At 58.9% G+C, this 24,632-nt stretch overlaps 2 protein-coding genes across 3 annotated transcripts in view; one reads left to right on the top strand and one right to left on the bottom strand.

The window, feature by feature from the left end:
- Positions 1-445: 445 nt before the first annotated feature.
- Positions 446-12,750, top strand: Ykt6 (YKT6 v-SNARE homolog (S. cerevisiae)). Of its 2 annotated transcripts, XM_005396667.2 has the most exons (7): positions 722-1,232; positions 3,926-4,008; positions 5,801-5,901; positions 7,019-7,123; positions 7,410-7,475; positions 10,293-10,394; positions 11,301-12,750. In XM_005396667.2, exons 1-7 carry the CDS (start codon positions 1,129-1,131, stop codon positions 11,334-11,336), a joined length of 597 nt encoding a protein of 198 aa, XP_005396724.1. In that variant the 5' UTR covers positions 722-1,128; the 3' UTR covers positions 11,337-12,750. The 2 variants fall into 2 exon arrangements, with proteins under 2 accessions (XP_005396725.1, XP_005396724.1); XM_005396668.2 differs by lacking the exon at positions 7,019-7,123 and having other exon boundaries at positions 446-1,232.
- A 3,618-nt stretch (positions 12,751-16,368) lies between these two features.
- The window catches only part of Camk2b (calcium/calmodulin-dependent protein kinase II beta), a 48,924-nt gene continuing 40,660 nt past the window's right edge, over positions 16,369-24,632 (bottom strand). Inside the window, exons 16-23 of the mRNA XM_013520515.1 lie at positions 24,477-24,521; positions 23,165-23,213; positions 21,520-21,648; positions 20,217-20,345; positions 17,186-17,261; positions 17,013-17,107; positions 16,667-16,900; positions 16,369-16,526 (exon numbers count right to left, since the gene is read on the bottom strand). Of these exons, the coding sequence (XP_013375969.1) occupies positions 16,668-16,900; positions 17,013-17,107; positions 17,186-17,261; positions 20,217-20,345; positions 21,520-21,648; positions 23,165-23,213; positions 24,477-24,521 (756 nt within the window). The 3' untranslated portion in view covers positions 16,369-16,526; position 16,667. The remainder of the gene's footprint in view (positions 16,527-16,666; positions 16,901-17,012; positions 17,108-17,185; positions 17,262-20,216; positions 20,346-21,519; positions 21,649-23,164; positions 23,214-24,476; positions 24,522-24,632) is intronic.

Genomic DNA, 24,632 nt, shown 5'->3' with positions numbered 1-24,632 from the left:
GGAACCGAACTCACGACCTTGCGCTTGCCAGGCAGGTGCTTTGCCGCTGAGCTAAATCCCCAGCCCCTTAACCCACAATATCAATAGGGCTGGAGGTTGAGAAGCCCTGATTTACAGTAATGTTTGTGGAGTGAATCTGTTGATTTTCGAATGTATCATCTTTCCCCCATCATTTCAGATCTGGATGCTCCAGTATGATTGTGTGATCATACTGCCAATTTCCAGAGGCCAAGAGTATTTTTGTTTATATAGGATCTTGCTATGTTGCTGGCCAGGCTGGCCCCGAACTCCTGGGCTCACGAGATCCTTCTGCCTCAGTCTCTTGGGTAGCTGGGACTACAGGCACCCACTGCCATGCCCGGAACCAAGGTCCATTGTGATTACATAATGACACTTAACACACAGGAAACTGGCAAGGAGTGGCACCTTTAGGGTACTATGTCTCGCTCATCTCCATCCGTGGGCGTGCATGATTTTAACTGAAGCAAAATTAGCTCACTGCACCAAACTGCTCCTTGCACAGCGAAGCTGAATTTCTGCTCCCTTCTGAGATGAACAAAGTCTGCGACCGGGCGGAGGCTCAGGGTCCTGTGTTGTGGGTCCCGGCAGCCCAGGGCCTCTCTCAGCCCTGGCAGCACAGCACTTCCCGCCCAGGAGCGGGCCGTGGAGGAGAAGGTCCCGCCCTCCACTCAGATCTGCTTTTAGAGAGGCCCCGGTGAACAGCCACTGGGCCAGTTCGTTCGCGCTTCTCTGGGTCACGCGGGTTAGGAAGTACCCCTCTAACGGCCCAGCGGGGGTAAGTGACGGCACTGCCTGGCGCTGTTCAGGCCAGGAGAAGGGACCCCAGATCCGCCCTAAAGAGAAAGCACCACGTCCGCGGCTCCTCCTAAGCAGAAGAGGGAGGCCAAGCTCTCGCACAAGCGCCTAGCCAGCGCCGCGTCGCACTTCCGGCCGCCCCATTCTGCATCCGGGTCATGACCCCTCCCATCGGCGGCCCCTGACAGGAACCGGAAGTGGACCCCAAGCCTGGAGGCGGAAGCGTCTCCGTCACCAGCCGGCTGCTGTGCTGGCTTGCAAGCTGACCCGGGCTGAGCGGGCGGGCGGCGTAGGGCGGCGCAGGGCGGCGCCATGAAGCTGTACAGCCTCAGCGTCCTGTACAAAAGCGAGCCTAAGGTGGTGCTGCTCAAAGCCGCGTCCGATGTGTCCTCCTTCAGCTTCTTCCAGAGGTCCAGGTGAGTGGGCGGTGGTCGAGTCGTGCTAGGCTGGGTCTCAAATCCCTGGGAAACATCCAGCATCCGCTCGTAAAACGTTGGTGCCATCCCAGAATATTGTCCTGTTCTCAGAGTTCTTCAGGCTTCTGTCCTACAAAGACTAGAAGAGGGTTTTGAAATAGTGCAGATTCCCAGGGTTTACGCCCAGATGTCCTGAGCTAGTAGGGTGAGTCCCAGGAATGTATATATTAAACCAACACCTCGCACCCAATTGTTGATTCCGACTGGGAGCTCAGTGCTGTGTGTTGAGACCCATCTTTGTTTTTCCTCACGGGTCTCCCCATCGATTCAGTATGAGAGAGGTTGATAAGGCTTGTTTGTTGTGTTTTTTGTTGCTGTTTGTTTTTTAATGGGTGAAATCTCTGAGGTTCCATGAGGTTCTACCACCAGTTAAGATTGAAACCCAGATTGTGTGCTTGTCGGTGGTTGGCACTAGTGGTACAAAAGGTTTGGACCAGTGACTATCTGGAAGGAAGCGTTAGATGTGTAAGGCTTACAGATTTTTAAATGTTTCTGACACTGAATTATAGGAAGCTGTGTATTACACTTAGCCCATTTGTTAGTAGAGGGGCAGAATGACTGGGGCACAAAAAAGAAAGGATCCCACAGGGGATCTGTTCTCAAGTCTGGTGAAATCTGCTTTCAGTTTTCATTGCTTCAGGACTGCTGTTCCTTCTTGATGAGTACTTTGCTACCTGGATCTAAAACAATTTCTGTTACTTTGTTGAAACTTTTTTTTTTTCATTGTGGTAAAATACACTGAACAATTGTATCATATTAATCATTTAAAACTGAAACTCTGTACCCAAAAATTGCTAACTTCTCTTTCCTTCCCTTGTGCCCTGCTAACTGCCCACCATTCTGTGTGTACAATAGTGATTATTTAAGGAAATTTACGTAAATGAAATCATGCAGTATTTGTCTTTTTGTGTATGGCTTATTTCACTTAGCATACTGTCCCAGTGTTCATCTTTGTTGGTCAGTGCATCACAATTTCCTTCCTTTTTGTGGCCGAATAATATTTCATGGTATGTATACACTACATTTTGCTTACCCATGCATCTGCCAGTGTACACTTAGCTCACTTCCACATTTCAGCTATTACAAACAACGCTAAATTCTTAGCATCAGTCATGCTAATACAAGTGCTCCTGCAAATCCGAGTGTACAAACATCTCTTTCAGACCCCGCATGCAGTTTTCTTTGTTGTAGATCCAGAAATGGAACTGCTGCATCATCTTTTGGCTCAGTCTTGTAGTTCTTGATTTTCCCCTTTGTTTGCCTTGGCCTCCAGTCTCTGCTTTATGTTATTGCCTTTTTCTGATTGGAACGTTTGGTGCCAACTTTGTTCTTGTTCTGTTTCTTTTTTTTTCCACTTATAATACTGCAGATTCTTAGAGGCTTCCCTGTAGGACTTACACCTCACTTCTTTGGGATTCTTGCACTGGTCTCAGGTGACTCACAGCTCTAGCAGGAAAGGGACATCTCTACTGGAGATGCCGCAGTTCCAGCTGATCTCAGTTTCTCATGAGACCGCCTCACTTCTGTCCCTCGTGTCCCATGATTACCAGCCTGTGAGCTTAAAACCTTCAATAGTTTCCCAGCTCTTTTGGCCCTTGTATACTGACGCTCACAGTTAGTACACTTCTTCCCTTGTCTAATCACAGTCCACCTCTATGTGCTGTATCTTCTTAGTTGTACAAGTTCCTCCTTATTTGAGGACTTAACTTTTCTAAGATTATTTTCTTCTTTTCTGTGATCTAGTTCACTCATGATAATAATAGCTAGTAATACGTGTGCCACGCATTGTACCAAGCGCTTTGCATATATTAATTCATTTAATCGTCACACAGGGCTTGATTCCACAGTTGAGACACAGTGCAGAAACCTGTGTGACACCTGCTGAGTGTGGAGTGGGGCTCTCAGTCGGTCCTCAATGTCAAGTGACTCTGGGGGGGCCCTAGCGGAGGCTTGGACTCCTAGCTGAAGACCCTCTTTGATGGCTCTTGCTCCCCTTGATGTTGCATCCCCAGTTAGAGGTTCCTTCTTAGCACCTGTCCTCCTGCTGGACCATCTCCAGAGACTGTTCCACTTGGCCTCATCTCTCTGTCCCATGATGAATCTTGTCCTCAGCCTTTGTACAGGCTGTCCTCACATCCTGTCTTGGGCAGACTGTCTCCTCTTCTCCCTCCCAGAATGCTTGGGGCTTGTCCTGAGCTGGCACTCATGCAGCAACGTGTGGCATTGCCAAGGTCCGATGTGTGGCTACAGCAGTAACTAGGGTAGAGCTACCCAGCCGTTTTTGCCACTAGTGTTCTGGTGCCTTTTATGTTTGTCTCTTGGAAATTAGTCAGGCCTTGAGCTGCCTCCTAATTTGCCACTCTGACCAATTGTTAAATTGACTGTAGCTTGAAGAATTCTCCAGAAGTCTGGAAGTGGGTTGTTTTTGTGAGCGGGTATCAAATGGGCATGACGTAAGTGGTGGTGATGAGTCATCTTTGTCTGTATTTGTGTCCATTTTCCGTGTTTGTTATTAAAGTTGAGAGGGAAAGGAATGAAACCAAGAGGCAGTGCCCCTTGTAAGCTAAGAGGTCACTTTCCACTGTTGGGGACAAGGTGACAGAAGACTGTAACAAGTGTTTTGTGTTTCTTAGCGTTCAGGAATTCATGACCTTCACAAGTCAACTGATAGTGGAGCGCTCGGCGAAAGGCAGCAGAGCCTCGGTCAAAGAGCAAGGTAAGAGGCCCCGTGGCGTCCAGGTGTGTGCTGCCTGGTCCCCACACCCCAGCGGCACAAGCTGTCCCTGGGGACATGCACCCCACCCCTCTGCTGGCTCATCTTCCGCTCTCCTCGTCCTCTTCCTATGTGTGCAGAATTCCCTGCCCACTGTTCAATGCTAAGCTTCTTGGGTGCAGTTGCCTCCAAAGCTTGGACTCATTTAAGAAGAGGGTCTGACCCGTTTACAGCAAAAGCAGCCTTCATATCTTTCCCTTTCCCCTCCAGAGCGTAGATTCTCAGAAAAGACTTCCAGCTAGCCCTGCTCAGGTAGCACCACATTGTATGCACCTTAGATTTTTTTTTTGACCAGGAATCTGCAAATGCATTTTTTCTTTTTCCTAAGTCAAGTCTTATATTACAGTTTCTAAGCATTTGTTTTAGACTTGTAAGTTACACAGATTAGGAGAGAGTTACACGGGTTTGTCAGGCAGAAACCAAGGCCACCTCACATGTGTGCTGACCCCAGGTCACTTGTTACCAACACGATGGCAGAAGTCTCAGGCAGTGTTGGATGTATTACTCTACATGGGAGGCCTGTGCTGTGAGTGTCATGGAATTAAAACTGAATGAGGATCATTTCAGCGTGCTCTGTCTGTTCCTTGCAGACTGACTGCCCTTCCTAATTGCATTACTTGGATTCTTACTTTCTGTGGGATGTGTGCACTTCAGCCCTGTGTTTGAATTTTGCTTACTTGGGAATGTATCCAAAACGTAGAGCACAGATGCTAATTCTCCACCCTCTCCTCCGCCATCCTTATTGATCCCTTTCCTGACTTCAGGGGCTCACAGTCTTTCCCACCTGTTTTGATTTTCTGTTGTTTAGCACGGAGTCTTCTGGGTCAGATCCATAAGCACAAGAAGGTTCATATACATAAGATGTGGTCCATGTGTTTCTCTTACTTTGGAGGCGTGGTTAGACCTGTCATCACCAAAGCCTTTCCAGATGCTGACGGCCCGCAGTCCTGGGGATTGACTGTTTTGCTGAAGCCCTTGTACAAACCATACTCTTTGTGGTATTGGGAATGAACGCAGGGCTTCCACAGTCAGCTGCATCCTCAGCCCTTGTTGTATTTTTTAAAACTTTGAGACAGGGTCTTACTAAGTTGCCCAGGCTGGGCTTGAACTTGCATTCCTCCCTCAGCCTCTTGAGTGCTGGGATTAGAAGCGTGCGCCACCACGCCCAGCTAAGCCATACCTTTTGATCATATGACAGTTGCGGTACAGTGACGCTGGAGACCTCAGCCAGCAGTCACTAATCTTCCCCAGACAGTGCCCCTAGTCGCTTAGCACAGGCTGGAGCAGCCAGAGCGGTGTTGCCACTGCTCGGGAGACTGAGACCGGCGAGGTCATTTCCCATCTTCAGGCCGCTCTGAAAGGCTTTTGTTTTTGTGTTTTTAGTAGGGGCTGCTTGTCTGGGGTTCCCTCAATTTGGGAGCAACCCAGAGCCTCAGAGGGTTGTGAATCATCAAGACCCAGCCAGGCCTGACCTGGGCACGAGCCTGGGTGTTCCTCCTCCTGGCATCTCTTTCCAACCTTAAAGGCCTGGGCGTTGCTGGTCCTGCGCGGGTGTGGGCCGAGCTCCGGGTGTGGGGCAGGGAGCTGCGCTGTGGCCCCCGCTAGACCCCGTCCAGAACCATGGAGCTTGGGAGGGCTTTTTTTGACCCTGGAGCTGTTACCCAGCTTGGTAACACCTTGGTTTGGGGGATTAAATGCAGACTGGAGCCCTCATGTTGGTCTCTTGTTTCCCCAGAGTATCTGTGCCACGTCTACGTCCGGAGTGATGGTCTTGCGGGTGTGGTCATTGCCGACAGCGAGTACCCAGCCCGGGTGGCCTTTTCCTTGCTGGAGAAGGTGGGTGTGTGGTTTGGCTGCACTGGCCCAGGGTGCCGGGGGCAGACATTGGACAGTGCGAGGATGATCATTCGGAGCCCCCTGCCCTGCCCCCAAGACGGCTGGGCTCCCTCTCTGTGCTGGCTCTGCCCTTGCCTGCTGGTGTCCTGGCCATGGGGCTGCAGGGCCTCCCCTAGGAGCAGGGCCTACTGTGCCTTGGGCTCCCGGGGATGGTGTCCTACCCTGGCCTCCTACATGGGGTCCCTCGCACTCCGTGTTGCTCCTGCAGTTGCTGCAGCTCTCTTCCCCTGTGAAGGGCAGGTGTTGCTCCATGGAGGTGAGCACCTTCGCGTACTTTATCATTTCGTTTTTTCCCAGCACTGGGGATTGAACCGGATTGAACCTAGGGCTTTTGCACTGAGCTGCATCCAAACCCCAGCGCTTTTTTTTTTATTTTTTGAGACAAGAGTCTTACTAAGTCACTAAGTTGTGCGTGCTGGGTTTGAACTTATAATCCTCCTGTCTCAGCTTCCCAAAGTGCTGAGATTACAGCCATACTTTAATTTCTTTTTGTGCTAATTATAAACTTGAAGACAGAGGCCTCATTTTATCCCCCACAGCACTAAGACACTTAGTTCCAAGCATGTGACATCAGTGGTTGCTTAAATCCAAAGTACTTAGTTTTCCTTTTTGAAAAATTACTTTGGAAAAATATAGGACCAGTATCTTTCCTGAAAAACCTGTCATTTTTTAAAAAATTTTTTTATATTTTACTATCAGGAATTGAACTCAGGACCTTACACTCACTAGGCAGGCACTTGTGCTGCTGAGGTGTCTCCCTGGCTAAAACCTGTCGTTTAAAATGCAAATACTTTTGTAGTTCCCCAGGTGAAGTTCATTCCATCTTGAGCATTCTTCACTTTTGATTCCTACATCCTAGGATGTATTTTGATGATAAGAAACATTTGGGAAGAGGCGCTGTCGGTCAGACTCTCTCTTCGTCATTGGATGGCGTCTTCTGCCCTCGCTGGGCTCTGGGCATTCAGGGAGACCCACCTCGGGGTCAGGGTGCCACGGAACCCGTCATGGTGCTGGGGAGCACAGGTCGGGGGCTAATGGGGACTGGGTTGTCTTTCAGGTACTAGATGAGTTCTCCAAGCAGGTCGACAGGATAGACTGGCCTGTAGGGTCCCCCGCTACCATCCAGTACACGGCCCTGGAGGGGCACCTCAGTAGATACCAGGTGGGTTTGAAGAGACCTCCGGGATGGGGACCGCGTAGAGCTGGGAAGGCAGCACTGTGAAGGTTCGGGGCTGCTGACGTAGCTGCTGCCAGAGCTCTCACACCTGCTGCTGCAAGACAGAGGACCCGCTCCAGACTTGAGCCCAGCGCCAGGCAGGCAGGAAAGTCTTGCACTGCATTTAAACACAAGTCCTGCTGCCTTGGACACTGGTCCAGCTTCCTCATTTGAGTTTGTTTCCAGGTCGCCGCTCCAGTCCTGACTCTGTTCTTATTTTGGCTTTTTCTAGAATCCCCGAGAAGCCGACCCCATGAGTAAAGTCCAAGCTGAGCTAGACGAGACCAAGATCATTCTGGTAAGCGGGAAGGTGGAGAGCTGGGCAAGAATCGAGAAGTAGCTGGTGGCGCGCACCTGTCATCCCAGCGCTCAGGAGGCTAAGGCAGGAAGATTACTGTGGGTTCAAGGCCAGCCTAGACTATGTAGTGAGACCGTGTCTCAAAAAACCCCAAAAAACTGAAAGGCAGATGGATGTGTCTGCGGCTGAGCGCATGCCGGCGGGTGCTCGCTGTAATAGTAACCACAGCATTCCCGGAAGTGGTGGTCCCACCCCCCATCTTCACCACACTGTGCCTCTTCCTGTGCCCCTGGTTCCTGGCAGCCCTTGTTGGGAGGGGACCAGGCCGGGAACTGGCGTGGCCTCTGAGTCTTCTCCCTGGGGCCCCTCCCTGTCCAGTAGTCCGGCAGTCAGGAGGCTCCACGGCTGACCCTGAGGTTGGTGCCTGAGGCTGCCTTCCCAGTGTGCTGCCTCAAGGGCAGCTCCGCCCTGCAGCGTCTGGGTCAGAGGAGGCAGCCTGGTTCCACACTGCAGGCCTGCAGAGTGTGTGTGAGTGTGTGTGCGTGCACTCCCTCCCCACATCCAGCGGTCCCGAGCCATCAGTGTGTCACCCTTCCAGAAGTCTGCAGTCCCAGCCTCCCTGGATAAGGTGCACCTCCGTGCAGCCTGTGCGCAGTGCCCTGCTCAGGCCTGTCTGCAGGTCCCTATGCTGTCGCCGTGTGTCTGTGGAGCTCCCTGGCCAGGGCGCAGCACCCGGTGTTTCTCGAGCTGCTCGCTGTGCCATGTCCGGCTCTCACCGCCTCTCCCAGGCTGGCTGGCTTGTGGGCCCTGGGGTCTGTGCTGTAGAAATAGCAGCCGAGGGATCCGCAGCGGCTTTCTGTGGCCTTGGCTAACTGTCTCTCCTAACCTCTTGGCCTTTCTGACCGCTGAGGTCGCGTCTCCAGGTTTTTCATCCAAGGGCAGTCTGTGCTCTCTCCAATGGAGAGCGGGCAGGCTGCATTCACTCAGCCCTGTCCTAGCTGCAGTTGTAAAATCTGGATTGGTTTCTAGAGCTGAATCCAGGTAACTTTATGTTCAGTTTATTTATTCACGAGTGCATCGCACTCGTACAGAATAATGGGCTTTATCATGGCATCCTTACCCACACGCACAGCATGCTTGGGTCCTCTCTGCCTCCCCTAACTCCCGGCCGGCTTTTTACACTTGTGCCAAGTCATGCAGCTGCCTGTAGGGGTAGAGGGCATCCTGCCAAGGCCTCTCCTTATTGGCTCGCACGTGAGCTCCTCCGCCCCACCATAGTCGGGGAGGGAAGGGGCCACCGGTGTCTCTGAGGACCTTCGTCCGTGCCCCTTCCAGAAGGGTTTGCCAAGTGCGGAGTGCGCTGCGCTGTCATTTCGGGGAGGAGGATCTGTCCCACCGCAGCGCACCCAGTAGGAATGTGTTACACTGTACGTGGGAGTCATGTAGTTCCAAATTTTATAGGAGCCGTATTTTAAAATGATAAAAGTAGTTGAAATTTACTTAGATTTTTAAAATGTATCCAGATGTGGTCAGTTTTAAAAATCGCTAAGGAGGTGTTTTGCATGTGGAGCCTGCCTGAAATCTGGTGTGTTTGCACTTTTTTGCAGTGTGTACTAAAGATTGAACCCAGTTCCTTTGTACTGAAGCTAAATCGCTAGCCCTGCCCCCACCCCACCTTTTTCTGAGACAGGGTCTCACTAAATAGCTAAGTTGCCCAGACAAGGCTCCAACTTGAGATCCTCCTGCCTCAGCCTCCCAGAGTGGAGGGATTACGAGTGTACACTACCGCACCCAGCTTGTTTGGACTTACAGCGCTTTCAGTTTGGACTTGTGTCATCTCAGACGCATGGTAGCTCTATGGCTCCGAGGTCAGGTGGCAAAGGTCACCCACACCTGTTAATAACACCCACAATCTGGATGACCCAGAATAACACAGGGGACAGTGGATTTTTTGTTTTGTTTAGGTTTTGAGACAGGGTCTCGCTATGTAGCTCAGGCTGACCTTGAACTCACTATGTGGCCTAGGCTGGCCTTGAACTTGCAACAGTTTGCCTGCCTCAGCCTCCCGAGTGCTGGGGTTACAGGTGTGTACCCCCACGCCTGGCCAGCGGGGACCGTTCTGAGGCCCAAGACCATGGCGCACACAGGCTGTTTCTGGGTGGATGCCTCGGGCATCTGTTCTAGTCCTCACGGGCTCCTGGTGGGTGCTGCAGTCCTTGGATTGTGGGCACCTCACTCCATCTCTGTCTCTGTGGTTGTGTGCCTTCTTCTCTGTGTGCAACTGCGTTTCTTATTTTCTCCTGTACCAGACCTACCCTAATTCGCTGTGACCTGGTCTTAACTAGTGACATCTAAAATGGTGCTGCTCCCAAATCAGGTCACGTTCAGGCTCTGGGTGGATATGAATTCCCGAGGTTGCTGCACAGCCCAGGCCAGCCACACAGTGCCCTGCTGTGGCTTTCCCCTCCTGTGGACCCGCATCTGCGTCTGCCCGTGTGTGCACACGTATTAACACAAGCACACGTTCGCCTGAGCCACCTACATGCACACGCATGTGTGAGGCCCTTTCCGATGGGCTTGTGTATGTCTGCTGGGCGCTTGCAGGGGGCTCTCATGTGTCCCTGTGGGAACTCGCAGATCCCTTAGGGATCCTGCCAGTTCCTGCCCTGCTCTGGGCTCGGTCCCCACACCAGGAGGGGCTGCCTGTTGGAGAGGAGCCCGGAAGTGGTGCGTCCCCGGCCGCCGAGCTTCCATGAGGCGCTCTTGTCAGCAGTCGCTTACTGGACAGAGCCAGGAGTCCTCTTGTCTTTTGTCCAGCACAACACCATGGAGTCTTTGTTGGAGCGAGGCGAGAAGCTCGATGATTTGGTGTCCAAATCGGAAGTCCTGGGAACGCAGTCTAAAGCCTTCTATAAAACTGTGAGTAGCTGCGGCCGGCCCGGCCCTCCCGGCCATGTCTTCCCTCTAGCAGGTCCTTCGCAGTTTATTTTTATTTCATCAGGGTAGTTTTGGGTTCTACTTGTGGGGACGTAGGAGGCCAAGGCAAGTCCCCTGCACCCCCAGTATTAGCTCACGTGCACACGGGTACCGTCCGCTCCTGTGGCTGCGGCTGGGCGCTTTCTGAAGCACCCCGCCCCCCGCATGCTGGTTCCACGCTGAGCACAGGCACTTGTCCCCTCTCCCCTCTTGGCTGAGTAATTAGTGCTCAATCCTTGAGATGCCAGCAGTGCAGCTTCCTGAGGTACCGACCGCCTCAGCCGCTGGCTCCTTTCCCTTCAGTGTCCGGTAGCACCCACTGGCTGCCCCTTCACTGACCGGCTCTTGCCCGTGCTCGGGTGGCAGTGCAGACAGCGACCCTGGACTGCACACACACTGTGTGTCTCTTGGAGGGACAGAGCCTGGGGGGACGAGAGGGTATAACAGCTGCACCTGCAGAAGTGAGCAGGGGCCTCGGCTGCTCTCCGCAAGTGCAGCCTCCAGGAAGCCTCCAGGGCTGGGGGAGGCCAGGAGTGGGGACGCGAAGACGGTCAGCCAGTCCAGTTTGCACTCTTGGTTCCTTGCTTGAATGGGAATCCGCCACTTCTGCTAGCAGTGGAGGGCTGTGAAGAAAGGCGAGGACGCCAGGCTGGCGCTGGGCGCTGGGAGGCGGGCTCTCCCCCGAGGCTACGAGCACGCTCTGGCTCTCCGCATCTGTCTCCGCCCGGCCTCCCTCTGTTTCTGGTTTCTCTGTCCACCCGCCTCGCTGGCTCCCTCACCTGACGCCTGCTGAAGACGGAACCTGGACCTGCCCGCCTCAGCGCCTTCAGCTCCTTTGTTTCTTTTAAGGCTCGGAAACAAAACTCCTGCTGCGCCGTCATGTGATGCAGCCCATGGAGGCCGGCACAGACCATCACCACCGCTCGCATCAGAACTGTCGCCGCTGGAGAAGAGACACCCCAAGAGGACCTGGGGCCGGGCGGACTGGTCATTCGTATTCTGAGTTCCCAGGAGGAACCAAGGGCTGGTGGAAGGGTGGGAAATGTCCAAGTTCATGTTTGTTGTGAATTTTGCGAAGAATTTGAGGTCCCCAAAGGTGTATTTTTAGGAAAATGAAACTATAAACTCTGAGCGGCTCCTGTAGATGCTGAAGGGTGCGTTCCTGCCTCCTGCAGGCCCCTGGGAGGCAGTTGAGAGCCAGCCCTGGTGTCCTCAGCAGACACCTCTGGGTCTCATCTGTATGCTAATGGTGTTAACTCCAGCAAGGGGTGGTGACAGGGCTGAGCAGAGTGCAGGGTGGGGTGAAGCTGCTGGTGGGCTGGTGGTTCCCGCCCAGGCCGGTAGGGGGCACTGGTCACTGGGTCTCTTCACGTTCTGTTCCTGGTGCGTCCTGCTTCTTAGCCTTGGGGTTAGCTTTGTGAGGGCAAGGCTCATCCTGGGCATCTTCCACCCACTGTTCCAAAGGGTTTGGAAGGGGCTGAGGCAGGCATGTGGGCAGATCCAGGGAAGGGGCCAGCCTGGATGTCCAGCTGTCAGCGGGGAGCATTGGCCGCTGGGGAAGATCCAGACAGAGGTGCCCTTGCCTGCCCAGAATGAGGCACACCGCAGTGACCAGGCCGACCTTGGTCATCAGGGTCGAAGTGGGTGCTGTACTCTCAGAACCGTTTGTGTGCCCCTCTGGCTACAAGACTGGGAGCCGCCTGGAACATGAGCGCGCGGCAAGTCTGTCCAGTAGGCATCAGGAGGAAGTGCCAGAGGCCAAACGAAGACTGAGCGCCCGTCACCCACCTTGGCCCTGAGGTCAGCCCTGGAGCCACTTCGCAGGAGAACCTGGCTGCCAGCCGCCTCTCCATGCCTGGCTGTGCCCAGGGTGCCCGTGGCTTCCCCCTGGGTTGCTGTCGCCCATCCTCAGAGTCTGCCCTGCTGCCAGGAGCTCCCTTGAGGGCAAAGGCAGGTGGGAAGGAGTCACCCTGCCCCCTGGGCCAGGACCTGCTGCTGCCCCTCTTCCCTGGTCACCGTGCTGCCCAAGGGCTCTGGCCTCACATGGACTGGCCTGCGGTTAATCCCACTGCCACGCGCTGGTACCTGAGCTGGAGTGAGGGGCCCGGACCCTGAGGGAGCAGCAAGGGGCGCGGGGGAGACAGGTGGAGGGTGGGGTGGGGGTCTGGGGGAGAGTCTCCCTGCTGCCTGTTGTATGCTAATGTCCAACTGTTTGGCAATAACTGTTTTAATAACTGTCACCTAACCTCTGTGTCCTGTGAGAGGTTCCTGTCTAGATAAAGGTTTTTTTTTGAGATTCCAAAGTGGTCCTGTGCTTCGTTTCTCCCCTGGGGCGGTGTGTGTTGCTGGGCCTGGATCTGTCCCGGGGCGCTGCTCAGCAGCCCGCACGCCTCTTGGCTGTTCGCCAGTCGAGGGCGCCCTAGAGCACAGGCCCAGTGCGCTCGGAGCCTGCTTCTCTGGCCCTAGCCACAGCCTGGGAAGCTGCTTCAGCTTCTTCCGCCCCGGCCTCCCCTCCCTCCGTGGGGCTCAGGCCGCCTGGCTTTTACCAGGCAGTCGGGAACTTCCACAGGACGTGAGCAGAGCTGACATCTTCGGGGAGTCTGCTCCTGAGTCCAGCGAGCGGCTTCCACAGCTGCGTGGCGGAATCCGATAGTGCTGCAGCCCAGCGTCCCAGCAGGCAGGCTGGGCCTTGCGTTTGGCCTGTACTTGTGATCTCTGTGGCCGGACACCCCTCTGCCTGGCCTGAAAGCAGCCCTGGATCCATGTGACAGGACTTGATGGAGCTTGGGGTAACCTGAGCCTTCTTGGGGTGACAGATGGTTCGGGGCGCTCTGCCCAGAGTAGGTGCGGTTTAAAGGGATGAATGCAGTCCACTCCCTGGTGCCCAGTGCTCGGCCCTGCAGGGTGGTCCCCCCGGCGCTGTCCCCAGAGCCGCGCTAGGCCGCCCTGCTGGCGTGCAGAGGGACCTCAGGAATAATGCATGTTGGAGGCTCAGGCTGTGCTGCCACAACCTTCCTCAGGGAGCCCTGGCCTGGAAAGTCTCCGATTACAGCTGATAGGGAGTGGAGCCCTAGATCTGGGGCCTGTCACCGCTGCGTCTGTGGGCTCTGACCTAGATTCTCTGCCCTGGCCTTTGGGGTCCGCCACCTGCCTGCCACGTACCTGAGAGCGTGCACTCAGAGCCCGAGAAGCTGGCATAGGGGCCGCCTCACAGGCGAGGTGGCTGTAACCAGGTGCTCGGGGCGGAGGAGACAGCTGGGAGCTTTGGCCAGTTCGGGGGGGGGGGTCCCTCAGGACCCCTGGCTCCTGGCAGATGAGACTGATGATGCAGGGACGTCCACCTTACCAGAAGTTACCCGGACCCGAGGCCTAAGGACCAGTGCGGTGGCAGCCCTGGGAGGCAGGGGTGCCGGGTGTGGGGTTTGGCCACTCTGAGGCGGCGGCCCGGGCCGCCAGCAGGGTTCCAGGCTGTCCTCAGGGGAGGCGTCCAGGTTGCAGAAGGACCTGAGGGCCTCAGGCAGCACAGGTGGGGGCTGATGTTCCCAAGGGAGTCTTCATGCCCAGGCAGCAGGGCAGTGGGCAGCTGGGGACCATCTGGGCAGGGCCTGAGGACAGGATAGGTCTAGTAATGGTGACAGGGAAGGATCTGTCCCACTGTGGGCTAGAGGGAGGGAAGCCTGGGAAGGGAGCCTTTCACCCTTCCCTGTAGCTGGCTGCCCTGAGCTGGGGCCTAGGCTGCTCCTGGCCCCTGGGGTCCTTCTGGCCCCACCCCAAACCCTGGGCCAAGATCCAGGCTCAGGCCCCGTGTGAAGCCTCTTGACTCACACGGGGTGGTGTCACTCGGGTCCTGGTCCTGAGGCTCCTTCCCCTGCCAGCTCTTCCTGGCTTCCCTTTTATTGGCCTGTGGGTGACTTTAGAGATCCCAGTATTGGGGCTGGAGCCCAGTTTTGGTTCCAGAATCTCAGGTGGACAGCACAGGGCCTAGAGATTTGGGAGGATCAGACAGAGGGGTGGGAACAGCGGGTGAGCATGGGCCACCAGCCAGCAGAGAGGGACTGGGTCCCATATTCTCCTCCTACCACCAGGTCTGGGCCAGCAAGCAGCAGTGGGTCTGCGTTCAAGGGACAGGGGATTGGCAGGGTCCCAGTATAAAGTACCCAACTGTACTTTTAGCAGTTTGTCCTGTTTTTCTTTTATTTGCAGTTTCCCGAGACAGAACAAAATAAGAATAATTTTTGTACACCTACAAGGCTCAGAAAGAAAAGACAATGAAACTCAGCAAAAAGAGAAGAGGGAGGGCCACCAGCACCGTGGGCCATGATGCCCTGCAGCGCTGGCCAGCGGTAACGCCACCACCTGCAAACACCTAGCTAGCACAGCAGGCGTGGCCTGCTCTTTGGAGAGGGTCATGCAAAAGAATTATCCCCCAGAAAAAAACCCCAAATGATCCCAGACAGGCAGCTCCGTGGAGATAACAAGGGGAGAGAGAGGAAGGGAGGAGGCCCCAGGACACCAGGGTGGCCAGCTGCGGGGCCGCAGCGCCGTCCATAGTGAGCCCTGCCATGGTCCGTGGCCTGGAGCCCATTGTGCGGAGCCTGGCAGATGTTTTTCCCTGTGTCCACGGATGGAGACGGCTGTCCCGGACACAGCACAGACAGAAGGTGGCGTCCACTCTGAGTGCCCGTGGTGGGCAGTCCCCTTGGAGTTTGGGATCCTGTGTCCTGTTCCCCACTCTGTGCCCCTCCCCTGCCTTGATTTGTGGGGGAAGATAAAGAAAATCCTAGTGAAAACAACATGAATTGAAGGTGGGCAGCACTGCGGTAGAGGCCCCCGCCCGTCCCTGCTGCTGCCCTCAGACTCTGTCCCCAGCGTCACCATGGTGCCTTCCATCACGAAGGGCTGGGGCCACCGCCATCCTGGAGGCAGCACACTGTCCCCACAGACCTGCCCTCTGCTCACTGGTATCCCCGTCCCCAGCCGGCCTCCTCTCCCGGCCTCCCGATACCCAGGGTGGCTCCTGCCTCCGCTTCTGCTCTAGGCGCAGGTCACAAAAGCACTCCTCCTTGAGCAGCTCCTGCAGGACTCCTGCCCCCACCTTCCCTGCCCTTGGCCACTCGGTGTCAGCCAAGCCCCGAGCCCATGCACAGCTCCCAAGCTCAGCTGGCAAACGCCCCAGATGCAGCTGGCTTGCTCCTGTGTCCGTCGTGGTGGGGTCTGCTCCTGGCTGCACAGGGACAGTCACTGTGACTGCTACTGGCTGGCAGGGAGGGGACAGGGGCCCCAAGCAGGAGCCCAGCCCCCAGTCAAGTCTTTCTCCACAACAGGGCAAGTTGGAGCTGCAGCCAATGCGTCCTCTCAGGCAAAGAGTGCCTGTCCACACCTCAGTCCCGGGGACCAGTGCCAGGGCCCGCGGCCCTCGGGGCTCTTCTGCTGGCCTGCAGGACGGCTGTTTCCTGCACACTCCAGGGAGCAGGGGCCGTGCATACTGGGTGGTGGGTCCACGGCTCTGGGAGCCCACACCAGCCCTTCTGGAGGGAAGGGAAGGGAAAGCAGGGACAGGAGCAGCCAGCGGCCCGCAGCCCTCCCAGGACACCTGACGTCACAACAGCTAGGCGAGCACACGCGGGGGCCATGCGCAGGCGGGAGGATGCAGACGCCGGGGCACAGGGTGAGCGCGATACCTACAGACTAACACCGTTCAGCACGCGTGGGGCCTGGCAGCTCCTCACGCCCGGAGGGTCCCCACGGCCAGGAGCACAAGGGACGCACATGGAGCTTGGATGGGGGCAGCCCCACAAATGCCAGATTTTTACAGCTTTTTCCTTTTAGGTTTTTTTTTTTTCCATTTCATCTGATGTCAATTTGTGTGTGTGTGTGTGTGTGTGTGTGTGTGTGTGTGGTTGTCGTTGTCTTCATCTTTTTTTTTTAAAAAAACAAATCACATCTGGTCTTGTTTTTCTGCAGACACAGGCACCGGGGGAGGGGACCAGGCGACACAAACATGCGACAGGCAGGCCATGGCCGAGGAGGCCCGGCTGCAGACACTGACTCTGTCCGGCGAGACCAGGCGCCGCTCTGAAACAGGTAGACAAAGGCTCCTCAGCACTCCCAGCCACCCAGCCTGGCCTACTGCAGAGTGGCCCTGCGGCCGCACCTCCGCGCCCAGCCTGCCCCTGCCCCCGCCCCCGCCCCTCCCCGTGGGCAGCCCGGCTCACCTCACTGCAGCGGGGCCACAGGTGCACCCGAGCAGTGGAAATGCACGTTCTGCCACTTGCCCTCGCGGCGGTGCCACACCCGCGTCTCCTCAGACTGGCTGGTGCGGGGCCGGCCCTGGCCGTCGATGTACTGCGTGAGGCGGATGTAGGCGATGCAGGCCGCATCCTCACCGATGACGTGCACGTGGGGGTTCAGGATGGTCGTGTGGATCGGCTTGCTGTTCTTGGCCAGCACTGTGGACGGCGGAGGTCAGCACAGAGGACTGGCGCGTGGACGCCGCCACATGCCCTCCACACGCGCACCCTGCCGTGTCGCCCCACGCTGCCGGCCCGGCTCCCCACTCACGGTTCTCGAAGTAGAATCTGTGGAAGTCCATGCCTTCGACCAAGTTGCCCAAAGCTTCGGGCTCAAAGGAGGTGAGGCCGGGGTCACAGATTTTCCTGGGGGGCAAACCCGAGTGAGGAGGGGCACGTGCCCCGCCCGCAGCCCGCATGGGCCCGCCAGCCCCGGGGACTCACGCGTAGGCCTCGAAGTCGCCGTTGTTGACAGCCTCGATGAGCTGCTCCGTGGTCTTGATGATCTCCTGCTTCCGGGCTGCGGGGAGGCATGCGAGTGAGCACAGGCCCTGGCCTTCCCGCCCTGGACACGCGTCCCCTGGCTCCTGCTCGTCCCCTCCAGGAAGGGCCTGGGCCCTGACACCTGGGCCCCAACCATCCCCGTCGCCTGCGCTCCCCTTCCTCACTTCCAAGGGCTACAGCTTCCATCTTGCTTTTCTTAAGTAAAATGTTTTGAAATGACAGAAATACTCTACCTATCTTAGAAAATGTCTGGAAAATACAGAAAGAGTAATAAAAGTCTGGTCACAACCATCCTCGCCCCACAGGCCCACCCCAGCCAGCCTGCCACTTCTGTGGCCTCCACTCCAGCGTCCACCACCCCCGTGGCTTCTGGCGGGGGCCTGCTTACTTCACACCCTCCTTTCTTCAACATGGGAAGGTACTCAGGGCCCATGCCGGGCCAGGGCAAGCCGTCAGTCGGCTTGGGAGGCCCACAAGGTCCCCTGAATGGGGGTTCCACTGAGCAAAGGCCAGGGGTCGTACAATGGTGGTTTGAGGAGCTGGGTGCCTCCACGTGTGTGCACCCACATGTGTACACATGGGTGCTTGTGCACAGTGTATGTAGCACTCACTCCCAAGTGTGTGTACATACGCACACACGTGAAGAACATGTGGACGTGGTGTGTGCACATATATGGTAGTGCACATGTGTACACACACGTGTCTGTGCATAGTGCATGTGAGTGTGCATGTCCACAGTTGTGTGCATGTGCATACGTGTGCACGTATGGCTGCCCCTATCCCGGAAAGGCCCTGTCTCCTAACCCAGCTACCCTGCGCTAGCGGCTGCCACTCAGCACTGTGGCCCACACGCCCTCTGGAAGGTGGGTTGTGAGCCGCAGGACCCCAGCCCCAGGCCCTGCTCCAGCCCCACACTGCAGCCCAGCACAGGGACCCTCCCAGGTTCTCCCCAAATATGCAGCGGTACACGCTGACCCGTGGCCATGCCTCACTCTTCAGGCCCAGGGCAGTGCCCATGCCCGCCCCGCCGCCCTGGCGCCTTATCCCCCGTGCCTACCCTTTCCTGGGCGGCTGTGAGCTGCGTTGAGCCTGGCCTCCGTGCCCCTGCAGCCGGGCCTCCCCACCCCAATCCTCTGCCCCCACATGTCCCCCTCCCCGGTCACCTGTTAATCCCATTTTAACACAGAGCCGCCCCCTCCAGCAGAGGCTCTGCCCACAGAATGGGCATAACTGAGCGCCGCCGCTTCTGTTTCTAGCAGGCTTTGACTTTACACACACCGGCGGCAGGTGAACTAACTTTCCTTTAGCGAACTAACACTGTTTTTAAACTGTAGTTAAAAATGGAAATCGCGTGAAGCAAGCACAGCGGTCAGACCTGGCGACGGCTGGGGCCTGGAACTGGGCCTGTCCACCGAGGGCCGCTGGCTCCCTCTGCAGCTAGGGAAGGGTGGGGGCTGCCGGTGAGTGGCCCTGGTCACCTCCTGTCTGCAGAGTGGCTGCTGCCCGGACTTCAGTGTGACCCAACCCCCGCTCTGTCTTCCCAGAATGCACGTGGGTGCTTTTGTGCCCGCAGCATCCAGGACCCACAGGGAGGGGGCAGGGAGGCCAGCGCAAAGGGGCACCCAAGCCTGGATGGGGTGCTGAGCCAAGGACAAGCTGCACCCCCTACCCCTCAGCAACTCTAGGAAAAAGCTAAATGGGGGGCGTGGGAGGGCTGAACTGGCGTCATGATGCCTGGAGTGGGGACAGGCCAGGGAGGCCCCAGGGCCCAGGTGGCCAGTGTGGTCCGGGCCCCAGCTGCCCAGGACCCTGTCCTTCAGGGCCGCTTCAGCCGCAGGAGGCAGGGCGGCTGCCTAGGATCAGCCTGGATCAGCTGGGATCATGTGTAATCCCTGATTAGGGGGCAGGGGTGGGGAGGGCTGGGGCCTGAGGTGGGGCACCTTCTCAGGGAAGGGGGCACTTACAGCAGAGCCTCCGCCTCTCCCAAAGCTTCACAGGGCACCTCTCCCCCATCCACCCTGCCCAGCTCTGAGATGGTGGCGCAAAGCCCCCATCTACCCACACACGGCCCCTTCCTGCAGCCCCAGTGCCCCTTGTCAAGCTCAGGACAGACCCTGCTCGATGACCTGGCCACGCTGTGTCCCCCGCAGGTCCTGCCCAGAGCACCCACCCACCCACCCGGCCCTCTATAGGTGCAGCAGGGCCCCTTGAAATCAGACGAGGCTCTGGACGCGGGAAGGAGGTGCCGACTCCCCGGGCCTGGGCGCACCCCCTCCCTGCCTGGCGGCCCCACTGCCGTCCTCCAGGCCCTGTCACCCCAAGAGCCAGGTCTTCTCTCCACACCTCCCAGCCAGCAGCTCTGCAGGAGCTCTGGGGGCCCACGTCCCTCAGGAGGCTGCACCCTGCGCGGTGGGCCCCACCCTCCGGGCCCCAGTCACAGTACTCACCCAGCCACTGCCCCGCCATCCCGAGCCCCTGGCCAGGCGCCCTCTCCTCTGACAGCATCTCAGCGCCACCCCCAGCCCGTGTCTCCCCCGAGGCGGGGGTGGCGGCCGCAGCCTGGGATGTCATCCATCCCTGTAAGCGATACTGGCTGTCCCGCCTGCGCCTGTCTCTCTCGCCCGCCTAGAGCCCTGGCTGCCCCCCAAGTCTGCACCCCGAAGTCCACCCTGGCAGCCGAGACGCCAGAGCTTCTCAAGGCCAGGACGGCGTCCCCCTTCCGGCTGTGCTGTGCAGGCGGGCCTGCGCCCCGCCCGCTGTCCTCGCCCTCCGGGCACAGCTGTGGCCCCGGGCAGGCGCAGGCGCTCCAGGTCAGCAGCCCGCACAGGCCCACACCCAGCGCACACGCGTGCCACCGTCATCTGCGCCTCTGGAGACCAGATGGCCCTTCCTGTGCTTCCGGCAGAGGGACCCCGGGCCCTGAGCCAGCCTGGCCGCCGTGCCCCTGCGGCCCTGAGGGCGGCTTACTTACACGGGGCGGGCAGGGGCCCGGGGAGAGTCGGAGATGGGCAGGGCGGGGGTCCCACTGGTGGGGGGCCCTCGGCTTCGGGGGTCCCTGAGCCCCTCCTCACTGAGTTGAGGATGTCAGATATCCTGGGGGCTGGGGTGGAACAGACAGATGTGAACACGGAGGGGGCACATGCCGGAGACAACCCACAGGCTGAGAGCCAAGCCGCAGAGTGGGGTGACCAGGAGGACAGGGGACAAAGGAGGGCGACACGCAGGGCAAAGGGGGCACAGGGACATGGAGGCGGACATGGAGGACGGAAGGGGGCGGGGGAGGTGGAAGGGACGTGGGGTTCATGCAGGGGCGTGGGGTGAGGGGGCAGGGGTGAAGGGGCACGGGAGGAGGGAAGGGTTACACAGGGATGGAGAGGTCATGGGAGTGGAGGGGGATGGGGGCACAGGGCACGGAGGGGACACAGCGGTGCGTGGGGCACGGATAAGACACGGCAAGTGCAAGGGACGTGGGGTGCGGAGGGCGCTGTGGAGGACAGAGAAGAGCGCAGGAGAACACAGGGAACACGGGGGCCGCGGGATGGAGACACACGGGACGGATGAGGACAGGGTGACAGACGGGGGCAGGGAGGCTGGGAGGGTGCTGCAGCCGAAGGCACGGGGCAGCGCACTGGGATGGAGGCAGAGCCCCGTCTTTCGCTGGCAGAGCTGAAGCCATGTGGGCAGAGGTGCCCTCCGAGGAGAGCGGCCCAGGCGGCAAGAAGCCAGGGGACGCTGCATGGGGACAGAGCTCAGAGCGCTGGACGGGGCAGAGGGCGGGCGGGAGGGAAGGACGTCCGGGAGAAAGCACGGCCCTGCCGCGCAGGCAGCACTGGCTGGGAGAGGAAGCCTTGCCCCTGAGCCGCGGGGACCGTGGTGGGGTCGCAGTCCCGGCCCCTCCCCGACCCTCACCCGCCCCCACCAACTACGGAAGTGGTGCTCGGGGCTCGCGGCACTCAGGAACCAGAGACAGTCCCGGGAGCAGGCTCCTGGGTGCTGTGACTATGATAGGGCATCTGGGGTGAGGTCAGGGGGCTGGGGACTCTCCAGCGAGGGGGCTTGAGGGCCCCAGAGGGGACAAGCTGGCTGCCCAGGTGTGGGGAGATCGCGAGCTGGGGAATGGCAGGGGGTGGGCAGCGTGCGGTGGGCAGCGGGAAGGAGGGCAGGCGGGAGCTGAGCCTGGCGACGCCATCGGGCACCTCGCCCGCGGGGAGCTGTGCAACACGGCCATTGCGCGAGCCTGGCGGAGGGGCAGCAGGCCAGGCACCACTACTTACACGGGGCGGGCAGGGGGCCTAGGAGACCCGGAGACAGGCAGGGTGGGGGCCCCGCAGAGAGGGGGCCCTCGGCTTCTGGGGTTCCCGAGCCCCTTCTCACGGAGCTCAGGATGTCAGAGATCCTGGGGGCTGGGGTGGAACAGACAGCACGTGAGCAGAGGACAGACAGACAGACAGACGGATGAGGAGGTGTCAGAGCCGAAAGGAGGGATAGGGGCCCCTGGTGACCAAGTGGCCAAGGGCAGCCTGGCAGCCCCGAGCAGGAAGGAGGTGGGGCAGCCTCCTCCCGGCCAGGTGCACACAGGCAGCACCTACAGGGCAGAGGCAGCCCCGGGAGCCCAGTGTGGGTGGGGGGGAGGCGGCACTAGAGCCAGCTTCCCACACTCGGCTGGCCTGGCGCTTGAGTCTCCCCTCGAAGGGTTGCCAGGTCCCCCCCAGTGACCCTGCAGAAGCAGGGCCCAAGCTACTTATGTGGGGCCAGCAGGGGCTAAGGGGTGCCGGCGATGGCAGGGCAGGGGCCCCAGCTCACTGAGCTCAGGATATCAGGGATAGGAGGGTCTGGGCCAGAACAGAGGTAGGCAGCTGGCAGCGGGCACTCAGGAGAGACGTGGGCGGGCTCAGGGCCAGAAAGGGCAGGACAAGGTTAGGGCTGCAGAGCCCCAGGCCACCGAGGGGGCTGGAAGATGGAAACGGTCATGCCCAGGGGCCATCCACAGGGTCAGGAGAGCTGGATGAGACCAGGCCAGGCGGTGGGAGTGACAGTCACCGTGGCCTGGCGGCTGCTGCGCCCAGCCTGGGCATACCCTACATTGTAGCCTGGCGGGGGCTTCTCTGGGACGACAAGGCTGAGACCAAGGGGTGGAGGTCCTGGGCCTGCCAGACCTTGCTGCCAATCCAGGCTCTGAGCCTCACACGCTACTTCTGTCCTTCTTCTCCTGTCCCCCGTAGGCCCAAGGCTCCATGCCCCAGACAGTGAGGGCAGGGCCTGGGACAGGAAGTGAATCCCAAGCCACAATCCTGCTCTGTCTATGGGGGACCTGGCGGACACCCCCACGCCTGTGGGAGGATCCAGAGCCCTGTGGCACCTGAACTTTGCAGTATGGTGACACTGGGGGCGGCGTCACAGCTGGAGGAGGGGGAGGAGCACGCGGTGACCCATCTGTCCCCTAGGGGTGCTGAAGGCAGCTTAGCACCCAAGTGGCGCCTGGAGTCCTGAGGCTCGGATTTGGGGAGGCGAGCCCGCGGCAGACAGGCTGGGGGAACCACTTGCTGATGCTCGGTCCCTGGGGGCGTCAGGGGAAACACAAGAGGTCACTGCTGGCTCCGTGTGGGGACGGACCCCCTGCTCGGGGCGGCAGAGATGCCCACAGCGGGACGGACGCGCGGAAGCAGGCTCAGCCGCCCATTCACTCACCCGCAAGGTGGACACAATCACAAGCTTAAGGACTAGAGAATGGGTGTTGAGCAAGTTCCACCCACGCGCTCAGGCCGGAGCGGAGAGCGGGTCTCACTGCACAGCCGTGGCTTCTTTCCTGGACACTGCACGACCCTGCCTCTGAGCCACCACACGCACCCCTGCGGCGCAGGATGCAGGACCCCCGGAGCCCCCTGCCCCGAGGAGCGGCCAGCGCGGCCCAGCGGGTACCTTTGGCGTCCTCGTCCTCCATGGTCGTGTTGGTACTATCCGATGACTCCTGAGGAGACAGGGAGGTGTGGGTCAGGACACGGCCCAAGCCACCGGGGTGCGGCCGGCCGTGGGACCAGCCCGGCTGCTCCATCAGAGCTCGGGACAGGCCCTGCCACAACAGGACTCCAGCCCTGAAAGTCCTCACAGTGCAGCGACTGGGGGAAAAGGGCGCCCTCAGGGCTCACCATGCCCCCACATGGCCGTGCACATCCCCAAGACCCAGGGCGCTCAGTGGACTCTCCAGCGGGAGGAAGTAAGCGGACTCCTGCTGACACAGAGCGGCTAGAGCCCTGTGCGCTTGGCAGGCAGGGAGAGTTGCTTTCTGCCAGGGGGGGGGCGTCTCTCAGGGTCTACCTGCACTCACATCCTCCCCCCCAGAAGACGTGAGAGCCCGGGCCCAGCTTTTTCAGATGAAAAGGGCACCCATGTGCCCCAGAGGCCCGCCGTGCTCCTCAGAAAGAACAACCTCTCAGGTCCCTGAAGGACCAAGCCTGGTCTGGACCCCAACTGCACTGTACTCTTGCCCAGACCAGAAGTGGGGTCTTCAGGAACAGGGTCAGCCCCAGCCTTGGAGGATGTCCAGGCCCCCTCATGGAAGACACGACCCCGTCCAGACACACACACAGGGCCCAAGGGATGCCTGGCACCCGGACAGGAGGAAGCCAGGCCATGGGTGCCAGCGCTGTGGGCGCCCACCGGCCCTGATTCCCACCTCGGAGCAGGTGTCTTCTGAGGACAGCCAGGGCAGGCCCTGGCCAGAAGGAAGGGCCCCTGGAGGCACTGCTGGTGCTTGGCAGGAGGCCAGGCCCCAGTGGGAAGTCTGATCTGCCCACCCTGCTTGACTGCGTCCTGGAAATGCCTGGCTCCTGCCGTCCCACCTAGCGCCACCAAGAGCCAGCCCCGCCCCGACCCCGCGATGATGCCGATGTGATGGCAGCAGATGGCACAGCAGAGAGAGCAGGGGGTCCGCTCAGCAGGAAGCGCTGGGGCCACACAGGGGGCTGGGGGAGCAGGGCAGCAGAAGTGGGGGACGCTGTCCCCAAGAAGTGGACTGGCCCCCAGCATCAGGGCACCCTGAAGCCCAGGTGACAGCCACCCATGACGCAGTGCGGCTGTGGGAGCTTGTTTCCTGACACGTGTGTCCTGCTGTCACCGCACACCTGCCCTCCACTCTGAGCACAGGGCCTCCCCAGACCACCGTCCAGACCCTCGTCCTGGGCCCGGCGCCTCCTGCCCGAGGAAGGGGGAGGAGGGGAGAGCGGCGCAGTACCTTAATCCCGTCCACTGGGTTATGGATAACGGTGGTTTGAGGCTCCTATAGAAGGCGGCAGACAGAGGAAGGAAAGACGGAGAGTGAGAAAGAAGGAAGCAGGGGACGGGGAGCCAGGGAGAGAGAGGAGGAGTGGGCGGCGGCCAGAATCCACCA

This window comes from Chinchilla lanigera, unplaced genomic scaffold (assembly GCF_000276665.1).
Source record: "Chinchilla lanigera isolate Chin_1 unplaced genomic scaffold, ChiLan1.0 scaffold00055, whole genome shotgun sequence".
Classification (NCBI taxonomy): domain Eukaryota; kingdom Metazoa; phylum Chordata; class Mammalia; order Rodentia; family Chinchillidae; genus Chinchilla; species Chinchilla lanigera.
The sequence above is the reverse complement of the archived record's forward strand: the minus strand, read 5'-3'. Positions and strand labels throughout refer to the sequence as shown.

What these genes read in the sequence shown, in the direction of transcription:
- Ykt6 (XM_005396667.2), top strand. Translation starts at nt 1,129, where the DNA reads ATGAAGCTGTACAGCCTCAGCGTCCTGTACAAAAGCGAGCCTAAGGTG. An exon ending in GGCACCTCAGTAGATACCAG is followed by an intron (nt 7,124 to 7,409) that starts GTGGGTTTGAAG and finishes GGCTTTTTCTAG; the next exon opens with AATCCCCGAGAAGCCGACCC. An exon ending in ACGAGACCAAGATCATTCTG is followed by an intron (nt 7,476 to 10,292) that starts GTAAGCGGGAAG and finishes TCTTTTGTCCAG; the next exon opens with CACAACACCATGGAGTCTTT.